The 12,419-nt window shown below is 40.1% G+C and overlaps 1 protein-coding gene across 1 annotated transcript; it reads left to right on the forward strand.

Annotated features, from left to right (window-relative positions):
* Window positions 1–8,626: 8,626 nt before the first annotated feature.
* LOC148014316 (pentatricopeptide repeat-containing protein At1g18485-like) lies at window positions 8,627–11,855 on the forward strand. Its single transcript, XM_087667159.1, has one exon. The coding sequence runs from the start codon at window positions 9,239–9,241 to the stop codon at window positions 11,492–11,494; it is 2,256 nt and encodes a 751-aa protein (XP_087523285.1). The 5' UTR covers window positions 8,627–9,238; the 3' UTR covers window positions 11,495–11,855.
* Window positions 11,856–12,419: the final 564 nt, after the last annotated feature.

Genomic DNA, 12,419 nt, shown 5'->3' on the forward strand with positions numbered 1-12,419 from the left:
GCATTTTGCCTTCCTTAGGAAGATGATGTGCCTAGGATGAGATGACGTCTTCCCATCCTGTCATACCTATGTACACTTGTACTTTTTTCATTTTTCCCTCCTCATTGAGATAGATTCGCCTTTAAGTGGGAGGTTTTTGGGGGTAAAGGCGCCTTTGTCTAGCCGCATGTGTATTACTACATTGGCAATACCCATGCGTGCACACTATAGGTGCTACGGACACCCATCATTGTCACTTCATTTTTTATTCTTTTAGTGACATTTGAACAAAGGGAAGGCCAGTCACACATTGTGATTGTCGGAGTTCCCACATTTGGAGTCTCTCTCTCTTGCTCTTGCTCCTTCCACCATAGCTCTTGCTCTTGCTCATGCTTTCACTTTCGGGCTCACCTCCCTTTAGTGTACAAGTTGAAAATTACACCTAGACACCCCAAGCTCGCCCATAAGTCTAGATTGGTTGCTAAGGGTTTTAAGCAAGAGCAGAGTGTTGGTATCGATGAAGTCTTCTCTTTTGTAGTCAAGATGATAATCCTATACTTGGTATTGGTTTTGGTTGAGCAACTAGATCTAGACCTCTATCATATGGATATCAAGACAGTTTTTTTACATAGGGACTTGCATGATGAGATTTATATGGAGCAACTTAAGGGCTTTGAGAAAAAAGGCGGGGCACACCTAGTGTGCAAGTTGAGAAAGATCCTTTATGGCCTTAAGTAGGCACCTAAGAAATGGTACCATAAGTTCGATGCTTTTATGCACTCATAGGGATATACCTGTAGTGATATGGATTTGTGTTTATAAATGAAGAGGACCAGTGATTGTAGCCTTATGATTTTGGTACTCTATGTGGATGATATGCTGATCACTCTAAGTGCTCATGATGAGCTCAAAGTCTCGAAAGGTTAGCTCAAAAAGAGCTTTGAGATGAAGGACACGTGATAGGCTTCACATATTCTTAGGATGTGCATCCAATGCAATCACTCTAAGGGGCTCCTTTACTTGTCATAGAAGGAGTACATCTAGAAGGTCCTTGAGTAGTTTCATATGTAGGATGTTAAGCCTATTGGTTGTCCTTTACCTTCTCATGTGAAGGTTAGTCAGGGAATTGGTCACAATCTGATGACCAAAAGGCTAAGATGGCCAAAATCCCTTATGCATTTGCAGTGGGCAATTTCATGTGTGCCATGATTACCACTCTTCTTGACATAGCATTTGCTATGGGAGTTGTTACATGCTATATGGCTACACTTAGCAAGCGGCATTGGGATGCCAAAAAGGGTATCATGAGGTACCTTTAGGGTATTGTAGATATATGTATATATTGTGGTGGCCAAGATATAGGAGTTGTGGAGTACACTGACTCTAATGATACAAAACATGTAGAAAGTAGGAAGTCCATATCTGGCTATGTCTTCATCTTTGTTAGAGGTGTTATTTCTTGGATATCGAAGGTATAGAAATGCATGGCCCTTTCAATTGCAGAGGCAGAGTATGTTGTAGTCATTGAGGCTCTCTGGTTAGGCCGTCTGACCTTGGTATTACTGATGTGGTCCCTACACTACATTCAGATTCTATGAGTGTTATTTAGTTGGTTGGTCTTCCATGTGAAGACATAAGCACATTGAGGTACATTACCACTTTATCCAAGAGGTCTTTGAGAATAAGTCCATTGAGCTTTGTCAAGATCTCAACTAGCCAAAATCCTATAGATCTGCTCACTAAAAGTCTCTCAGCAAAGTGTTTTGCCTTCCTTAGGAAGCTGATGGGTGTTGGGTGAGATGACGTATTTTCTCATCTTATTGTACTTTATGTACATTTGTACTTTATTATTGTTTTCTTATTCTCTCCTCACTAGGGGTACATTCTCTTTTAAGTGGGAGGTTGTTGGGGGTAAAGGTGCATGTGCCTAACCACGCATGTGTTCATTACACTGACAGTACTTACACACATGTACAGTGCAAGTAGCAGGTGCCTATCACAATCACTTCATTGTCCTTCCCCTCATTTTAAGGCATTGGATTGATTGAGATAACACCAATCAATCCAACATGGTTTCAATGTATCTAAGATGGGTTGAGAGACTCTTACATGTGGTAACTTGACCATGAAGCATTCACCCCTCTTTTAGGCTCGTCTACAAATGACAATCCATCTTCACAAAGGTGAAATGGAAAGGCTCAAGCATTCATGCCTCGTGCAAGCTCTTCTATAAATGACACCCCATTCTAGCGAAGGTGGAATGGAAAGGCTCAAGCAACCATATGGAGGCTTGCTCCTTGAGTCAAGCAATCTGGACCAACAAGGTATCGTATTTGGATGAGGTTGCTCCATTATCCATCATCAATTCCAACCTCTCTTAGCATTTAGATAGGAAGGAAATTGAGAGATGAAATGATGTTGGGACCCTAGGATTAAGTGCATTAAAAGGTAGATGCTCTTCATTCAAACCTTTGGGCTCAATCAAGTTGAGGTGCCATGGTTGATAAACTCATTTGAGATGTCTAAATTGACTAGGATGATAGCCATGATTATCAAGGATATCAATCCATGTAGAGAACATGTAGCATCCTAAGATACTCCATTAACCAAACTGAGGAAGTGTAAGGATCTGCAAGAGTTGAACCTAAGATGGATCATGAACAAAAGCTAAGCGAAAGGTGGAAGCACAAGCAAAAGCAAGAAGAGTGTATGAACTATGGAGGTTCAATCAAGAAGAGAGACAAACGTGTGGAAACTCCAACAATCACAATGTGTGACCTAGCTTACCTTATTCTATTTGTCACTAAAAGAATAAAGAATAAAGTGACATTGATGGGCACTCAACACATGCAATGTATAGGAGTGTGGATCTGTATACAAGTAAATGTAGGCAACTAGGCACATGCGGCCCTTAACCCCCAGCAAACCTCTCACTTAAAGGTGAATGTGCCTTAGTGAGGAGTGAAAGGAAAAAAAAGGAATAAAAAATACAACATGTATATATATTACAATAGAACGAGGAAAGATGTCATCTCATCTTACGCCAATCAACCTCCTAAGAAAGGCATATCCTTCCACTTGGAGACTTAGTGAATAGATTTGTAGGATTTGTATCTGTGGGTATCTTGAGAAGCTCAGTGAACTTGTCTTCTACCACCTCTCTGATCAAGTGATAGCATATCTCAATGTGCTTTGTCTTTGCATGGAAGACAAAATTACAGGCCAATTGAATGGCACTCACATCGAATAAGAATACAATGTAGGAGTCATAGTCATATCAAGGTCGACAACCAGACGACCTAACCATAGGGCCTCCTTGCAAGCCTTAGCAGTTGCAATGTACTTATCCTCAATAGTAGACAAGGTTGGTCATTTTTGCACCCTCGACATCCAAGAGATGGCACGTCCAACATACATAAAGACCTACCCAAAGGTGGACTTCCTACTATCTACACGTTGTGCATAATCTGAGAGTTAGTATAATCCATGATTCGTATATCCTAACCACCATAGCAAATGTACATATTTGTAGTGCATTGAAGGTATATCATAATACCCTTCATGGTATCCCAATATCACCTACTAGGTGTAGCCATATAAGGTACCACAATTCCCATTGCAAATGCTATGTTAGGACGAGTGGCTATCATGGCATATATCAAATTTTTCATTGTGAATGCATATGGAACCTTGGCCATCTTGGCTCTCTCATCATCTAATTACAAACAATTAGTCTTACTAACCTTCATATGAGGAGGCAAAGGACATCCAATAGGCTTACCATCTTGCATATGGAATCATTCAAGTACTCTGTGTATATACTCCTTCTAGGACAAGTAGAGAAGTCCCTTAGAGCAATTACATGTAATGTGCATACCATGTGTGAGGCCTACCCCATGTTCTTCATCTCAAAGCTCTTCTCGTGTTGAGTCTTTAAAGCATCTAGATCAGCATGAGCACTTTGAACTATAAGCATATAATCATCATAAAGCACCAAGTTAATAAGGCTACCATCATGAGCCTTCTTTATGTATAGACACAGATCCATCTCATTATGGGAATACCCCTATCAATGCATGAAAGCATCAAACTTATGGTACCACTCCTCCCTAGGGGTGTGCTTAAGCCCATAATGACTCTTCTTCAATTTTGCACACTAGGTGTTTCCTACCTTTTTCCATAAAGCCCTTAGGTTGATGCATATAAATGTCCTCATGTAGGTTTCCATATAATAAAGTTGTCTTGACATCCATTTGATAAAGATCCAAATCCAACTAAGCAAGCCACAAGAGAAAATATCTCATCAAAATCAACTCCTTTTTCCTACTTAATGCCCTTAGCAACCAATCTAGCCTTATATGCTGGCTTAAGGTGACCATGGATAGTCTTCAACTTGTACACCCACTTACATGACAATACACACTTTCTATCAATCAAGAAAACTAAGTTCCATGTATAGTTCTTCAACAACAAATCAAACACAAACTACATCGCCCTCTCCCAAGAATGAAAATCCCCTCTACACATAACCTTCTCACATGTACATGACTTAGCAGAGTTTGTCACCATGACATAATCCATAGAGGGCTCATATGATCAAGAGGATGTGAAGTTCTAGTAGAGCATCTAAAAAATTGGATGTGGGTGGCATATACATCCTATCCTCTCTATCCAACATCATGATCATGCACAACATGCAAATCCTAGGCCACTACCTTGTCAATAATTTTAGCAAGCTATCTCAGTAGGACTAGATGTACTGTAACAAGAGGCTTCTCTTGAAAGATCACCTTGTGTATCTCAATCAGTTGGCCTAGCCTCTTATGCATCTTATTCTTATGGAAGATAACATCATGGTTGTGAATGACCTTTCAAGTATGTGAATCCCAAAGAAGATGTCCCATCTCACCATACCTCCTCTGCAACTCTACCACCAAGAGCAATGCATGGGGATCTATTAATGAGATGCATAACAGTAGTAACTACCTTAGCCAAAAAGTGTTGTGGTAAGCATGCTTGACTAAGCATACTATGGACTTTTTATTGAATGGTTCTATTCATGCACTCTACAATACCATTCTAGGATGGGGTGTATAGAGGGGCATTCACCCCCATTATAAGACTGTAGGCTTTCCAACCCAAACTGGCTCAACCATGGCGAGAAAGTGTTGAAATGTAGGCAAGACATCTAATTTCTACTTAATAGGATATGCCCAAACCTTATGCAAAAAATCATTTATAAATATAACAAAATACTTCACACCACTCAAGGACTAACAGGCTATGGGGTTACAAATATCTAAAAGAACTCGAATCAAAGTCGCACCCACACGTATAGAACCAAACTTCTCATTCAAATTATGAGTCTACATGCCATAAAGATAATGATCACATGAATCAAAACAAGATTAATTCAAGGGTAGAAGATACTACAAATGGATCAATATTTTCATTCCTTTCAACATGTTCCCAAGGCACGATACCATAAAGATACATGCGAAAGATTGATCACAACCAATGCATGGTCAATAGACCCAAAAACAAGCAAAGGGCAGAGGCTACTAACCTTGGCACCTCTAGAAAAAACAAGATTTTCCCATGGGTGATCTTCTATGAAGAATCACTAAGGAATACATGGTATCTATCATTATCTAACTATCTAGTTGAAATAAGGCTTTTCGTCAAAGCATTGGGATATGGCATACATCATGAAACACAAATGAAGCACCAATACCAAACTACAGTCGAAAATCACCTATGCCAATGATATCCAATGCAGTGTCATCTCACAATCTAACTAAACCTATTGGTGATGCAGGATAATGTGAAAGGAAGTCTCGGAATCAAGAAGCCAACACTCAGAGTAAGCAAATGGTGCATCAATCAATTGAGTGACATCAAGAGATGAACCTACAAGAATATAGTCATGAGAACGATACTTCATTGCATTTATCTCCTCAATCTTCACACTAGACTTAGATACAATTGCAACAAACTTTGCATTTTCATGTACTTTCCGCTTGCCTTTTTCATTGTACTTATCATTGTGCATTTTATGGCACTATGACCTAATGTGACCCTGCGGCCCACAATAATGACATGTTGAAGATAACTTATAACCATGGGACTTACTACGGGATTACACACAAGACTAAGACTTATCCATATTGGGTTGTGAGTCTTTAACACTGTTATTATTACCATTTCCACCATTTCTGCCTCAAATAGCCAATGCATGAGAAGTGCCAGTTGTATCAATATTCTTCATATTTACTTCTTTTATCAATAGAGCACTCTTTACATAACTATATTTAAAACTACCCTCATGGAGATTAGCACTCATATCAATACAAAAAGTATTCCATGACTCACGCAGTGTGACAAGCAAGAATAAAGACTTTATATTATCCACAAATTTGATGTCCTATGAAACAAGGTGGGTGAAAATAGAGTGTAACTCATTCAAGTAGACATAGGCATGCCCTCCTTCATGAAAAGATCCCACAAGCTTCTTCAACCAACACAAGTGGGGTGTAGGACTTTGCTTATCATAAAGATCACAAATCTTTTTCCATAATGCATAAGCACCACCTTGAATGTGAATGACATTGAAGTACACCTGTTTTGTATAATGACAAAATAATATTGGACTTACATAGCTCATCAAGCTCTTCCCAATCATTTGCATCATAAAGTTGTGGCTTGATACCCTATAACTTCAATGGCTTAACCTAGTTTTTCTGCAGCAAGACTTGCCATATTTGCATCTTCCAATATTAGAAGTTGTTGCCGTCAAGCTTTTCAATGTTGAAAATAACATTGCCATTTGATGCATGAGAAGTACATGCCATAATGATTACAAAGGACTACAAATGACAAGAGTATGTGCTATAGTAATTATAACAAAATAAACCCAAAACTTATCCAAAAGGGTGGGCAAAAGGGCGGAAACAAATGATGGTATAGTTGTTCACAAACAATAATCAAAGGAGTGCCAAGGCAAAGTGTCTGCTCTCTGAAAGAACACTCAAAAACACTAAGTAGAGCACTATTGTAATAAATGTGGCAATGTATGTCAATCCAATTGTGGGTGGATAGACAAGATAACAAGCTCCCACTAGCAAAGATATTTGGATAGCAACCAAGATATAAAGAATGCACCTAGCAACGAATAGCCATAGACCATCGGTATCAAGATGGTCATGAACTCAAAGTGTCAGTAGACAATCATCCCATAAGCATATACATTATTGAAGTGGATGCTGCCCCCCACAATTCATTTATTGATGTGGCACATTGTGGCTAGAAAAATGCCAGCAAAAAGATAAACTAAGTTTTTGACAATTGACCCCTGGTGATGTTTTTGTCAGATAAATGAAGAGGGTCTGGTTCATCTCTTTTGGGGTTACATTGAAGTGCACCCACGATGAAATAAGATTAGCACATGTTGGAAAGGGTAGGCTTATGCAATAAGACGTCCATGAAACAAGCTCTTTTAGGTTCTTTGGCAATGGTGAGGATGTTCTAGTTTGCATTAGAATCCTTAAGTTAAAAAGACCTTTCTACAAGGTTGTTTAGAGCTACACCATGCCCGAGTCAATGGAGTAAAGGTATATCAGTTACATGGAGCCTACTTACAAGGGTGTGAAAGAGAGATTGCACAAGGACATAGATATCCATTCACAAAGGAGAGAGAGGTGAGTAGATGCGTGCCATTAAAGTTGGGAAGTTGGAAAGAGAGAGAGAGAGAGAGAGAGAGAGAGAGAGAGAGAACACGAGGGGAGAAAACACAATGTGCATCAATTGATAATTGCCATGTCTTTTGAACTCTAGCTAGTTCATGAAGTACCTCTAAAAACCATGAACTCCCAAAAGTCTGACACACAAGTTAAGAGTAGTTAAGCAAATTATCCACATGTTATTATAATCAACCACAAAGGCTTTTGGAAGTCAAATTGTTGTGGCGCATACCTTAAAAAGGGCTACGTACGAGGTTATCCCTTGGGGAGATGTGAAAAGTTTAGAATTGGAACATGTGTGAGTCAATCGACCTCCGTAGAATGAGATTTCCCTTATGTCTGTTCCATGTTTGTGAACTTATATCCCATAAGAAGAGGGACTCTACCAAGTCCATGGAGGAGTACCCTCTAAAAATGGGGGTACTCCATCGAGACTGATTGTAGGAAATCTATGTGGATATTGGATATAGGCCTACTCCTTTCTCTAACCTTGACCTTGACATTTCTATCATCTCCCTTGACTCGACATAGATATCCTCCCAAATGCTGCTGGGCTTGTTGGTAATGGGATCCATTGCTTAGTCAATACTTGTGTATGGCCTAATTTATTGGCCATCCTACTTGGTGTTGATGGTTAATGCTAGGGCTCTTAATACAAGTTTGCGATTTCAACCATATACAAAGGACATCCACCTTGCTTGACACTAGTTATTATTAATATATTTTATGGCCTTTTGTATTTAAAAGACATATAGAAAAGCCTCGCCACACGCAAGTACATGAACATGCGGTGGCAAGACCATTAATTTGCCCTAGCAAGGCCACCCACAAGCCACAAACGTCTAAAGATCTTGGCTAAAATATATGAGGCAAATGCATTGGAGGAGTTAGAGTTCACCATTTTTCAAGCTACTTCATGAATTGCATCAAGTTCCGTTTTTGCAGGAGATGAAATCACACCAGCTCGAGTTAATAGGCCACACCAAGTGTTTCACCAGCAATATAGACTTCGCAGGTCAGTCGACCTGCACGTGTCTCGGCTCTATCACTTTGCTGAACTCTGAAGGTCTTTGCCTACAGGCGTCATGCATCACCATGCTTTATTTGGCCGCAGCAAAAGCCTGCAGGCACTGCAATTACTGATTACTCTAGCAGGGAAAGCCCAGTCCCATGTTGAGACTTCGTGCATGACTTGCCTGGTTCTTTCTAGGGTTTTGTCAGGACGCCTTGCATTTCTGGTTGATTACAAACATCCAACATAAGCTCAGTGACAGAGTTCCGGTTTGATGCATAGATCCACAAAGTTTCAATGGAATTCCAGCTGGAATCAGTACATCCCAAACCAAGCAGCATGATTGCCAATGCATCAAGAATAAGAGGCCTGCACGGTGGTGAAGAAGAAGAAGCAGAAGAAGGGGATGTCAATACGAGAAAATGTAAGACGAGGAGGAGGAGGAGGAGGAGGAGGAGGATGAGGAGGATGAGGAGAAGGTGACTGTTAGTTCTGTCACAGCTACACCATGCAAGAGGATTTCGGCCAATATGCTTTTGTGGCCTCTCTGAAGGCCTGTGCCAAGCTAAAAGACCTGAGGCGAGGCTGTAGAATCCATGCTGAGATTGCCAGAAAGGGGTTGCTTGAGAAGGACATCTTTCTTGGCAATGCCTTGATCAGTATGTACGCCTCATGTGGCTCACTTGTAAAAGCACAGGAAGTGTTCAATGGCCTTTGTGTTCGAGATGTGGTCTCGTGGAATGCTCTAATTACTGCATATGTACAGCATCAGCAGGCTGAAGAAGCTCTGCATTGTTCTGAACACATGCAACTCGACGGTGTTGTTCCAAATGCTGTCACATTACTGTGCAGCTTGAAAGCCTGTGGCAGTATAGGAGCATCCAACAAGGGCCTCGAAATACATGCTGACATTACCACAAGAGGATTACTAGAAGAACATCTTGCTATTGGCACAGAGCTGGTTGATATGTATCTCAAATGTGGCTTGCTTTCAACTGCACAAAAGGTGTTTGACAAGCTGCCTTTTCGAAATGTTGTTACATGGAGTGTGCTTATAGCAGGTTATGCGCAACATGAGCATGGTGAGGAAGCATTGAACCACTTTGGACAAATGCAACTTGATGGTGTCTCCCCAGATCCAGTCACCTTCATTTGCACTTTGAAAGCTTGTGCAGGCCTAGGAACAACTTACAAGGGCCAAGAAATACATTCTGAGATCATCAGAAAAGGGTTTTTAGACACAGATGTTATTGTTGGCACTGCATTGGTTGATATGTATGCTAAGTGTGGCTCTTTTACAGAAGCTCAAGAGATGTTTGATAAGCTTCAAGCTAGGAGTTTAGTCTCATGGAGTGCGCTAATTGCAGGATACGCTCAGCATGGTCATGGTGAGAAAGCAATAAATTGTTTTAAACAAATGCAACTTGAGGGCTTCTTCCCAAATGCAGTCACCTTAATTTGTGCCTTAAAAGCTTGTGGTAGCATGAAAGCCACGGATGATGGGCGAGCAATACATAGCAGAGTTGCTAAAACGGGCTTGTTGGAGAGAGAGCTTGTTGTTGGTAATGCCTTAGTTGACATGTATGCCAAATGTGGCTTATTGAAGGAAGCACAGAATTTGTTTCACAAACTTCCAAGTAAGGATGTAATCACATGGAATGCATTAATTGCAGGATATGTCCAAGAGGGGTGTGGTGAGGAAGCACTGAACCAGGTTGAACAGATGCAACTTGATGGCATTTGTCCAAATGCAGTTACCTTTGTATGCAGCTTGAAAGCTTGTGGAAGTATCAGAGCTACAGAAAAGGGACAAAAGATACATGCTGAGGTTGCCAGTAAAGGGTGGCTGGAGAAAGATACTGTTGTTGGCACTGCATTGGTTGACATGTATGCCAAATGTGGTGAGTTCACAAGAGGACAGGAAGTGTTTGACAAAATTCTAGACCGAAATGTAGTTTTGTGGGGCACTCTAATTGCAAGCTATGCGCAACATGGATATAGTCGGAAAGCATTGAAACACTATGAACAGATGCAACTTGAGGGTGTGCTCCCAAATGCTGGAATATTTGTTTCAATTTTGAGTGCTTGTAGCAGCATGAGTACCATTGGCAAGGGCAAAGAACTACATGCTGTAATTGCCACAACAGGGTTGTTGGATGCAAACATGTTTGTTGGCAATGCGATGGTTGAAATGTATGCAAAATCTGGTTGCCTTACAAAAGCCCAATATATATTTGACAAGCTTCCAGTCCGAGACATATTCTCATGGAGTGCACTAATTACAGGATATAGTCAGCTGGGAGAGGCGGAACATGTTTTTCATCTCTTTGACAACATGGTAAGAGAAGGGCAAAAACCGAATTTGGTAACTTTCATTAGCGTAATGAATGCATGTAGTCACACAGGTCTAGTGGATAGGGGTCTGATGTACTTCGAGAGCATGAAAAAGGACTATTGCATCATTCCAACTTCTGAACATTATTGTTGCATAATTGATCTTCTTGGCCGTGCAGGTCAAGTTGACAAGGCTTTAGCATTGGTCAAGAAAATGCCATTCCCTGCTGACCTTGTGGTATGGCATACAGTGTTGAGTGCTTGTCTTAAGTGGGGCAGTTTGGATCTTGGAATGCAAGCTTTTGGACATGCAGTTCAACTGGATGAAAGGGATCCAGCTGCTTTTATCTGTATTTCTAAGATCATATCATATGCTGACATGCAGGATGATGAGCCTATTAGGATAAAAACTAGGGCACTGTTGAACTGACAGAAGTGTCCATCCACTTTCTTGTTAGGTAGATGTAGGCATAACAAATCATTTAATTTATACAAACAAATCATAGACTTATCACTCAAAATGGCAAATATTCTCCTGATGATGTGTTACCATCACCAAAAAAGATAAGGGCTGGTAATACGTCTTGAAACTCAGTGTTGTTTTTTTAAATTAGATCGATTTGATACGTTAGAGGCAGGAAGAGGTTCTCAAAAGTAGCTTTTTCTCCCAGTAAACATACAGAAATCAGTAATTGTGGTAATGTAAAGTGTAAGTGGGTGGCATAAGTGGTATATATCACTATATATTTGGTCAGTATTTGCACGTTTGACCATTATTAGTGTAGATTCAAGTGTGCATAATTTTAAAACTTTCTCCAGGAGTGGAAACACAAAAAACAGAACTTATTTCACAGATGCGATTTGCTAACAATATCAAGTTAAATTGCAGGCGATGCCTCCAGCTTGGTTGGTCAAAATGAGGGAACAATCATTGAAACATTTTAGCTTGTTGAGGCAATATCTCATTACAGAAGGAGTCATGGTAACATGGTTATACGATATGCAGTTGGTACTCAGAATAACAATTATCAATACCTATTTAAGTTCATGCTTTTACCTCCTTGAATGACTAGTCTTTTCTTTGTTCACTTGTTCTACATGAAGTTTTATGGTATGATTTACTTCAACTCCTTTTCATTACTACCCTTAAGCATTGTTTATTACCTTTTCTAATTGCCTCCTTTCTACTGGTTCTCTAGTTTTTCCCTCAGTATTCTTTGGTGGAAAAAGGAAAAGAAAAAGCAATTCATTGTTTTCAAATCCAAGAGGAAATGATGAAAGGGAGACCCTAGATCTGTAAGCTCTGGTTTCCTCTCTATTTACCCTATTTAGTTATTTCTTTCTCATCAAGAGAA

The sequence above is a fragment of the Lygodium microphyllum genome, chromosome 25 (assembly GCF_053477565.2).
Source record: "Lygodium microphyllum isolate KBCC chromosome 25, Lygodium_microphyllum_v1.1.10, whole genome shotgun sequence".
Lineage (NCBI taxonomy): Eukaryota > Viridiplantae > Streptophyta > Polypodiopsida > Schizaeales > Lygodiaceae > Lygodium > Lygodium microphyllum.

Excerpts from the sequence above, each read along its gene's own strand:
- LOC148014316 (XM_087667159.1), top strand. The coding sequence starts at position 9,239 with ATGCAAGAGGATTTCGGCCAATATGCTTTTGTGGCCTCTCTGAAGGCC.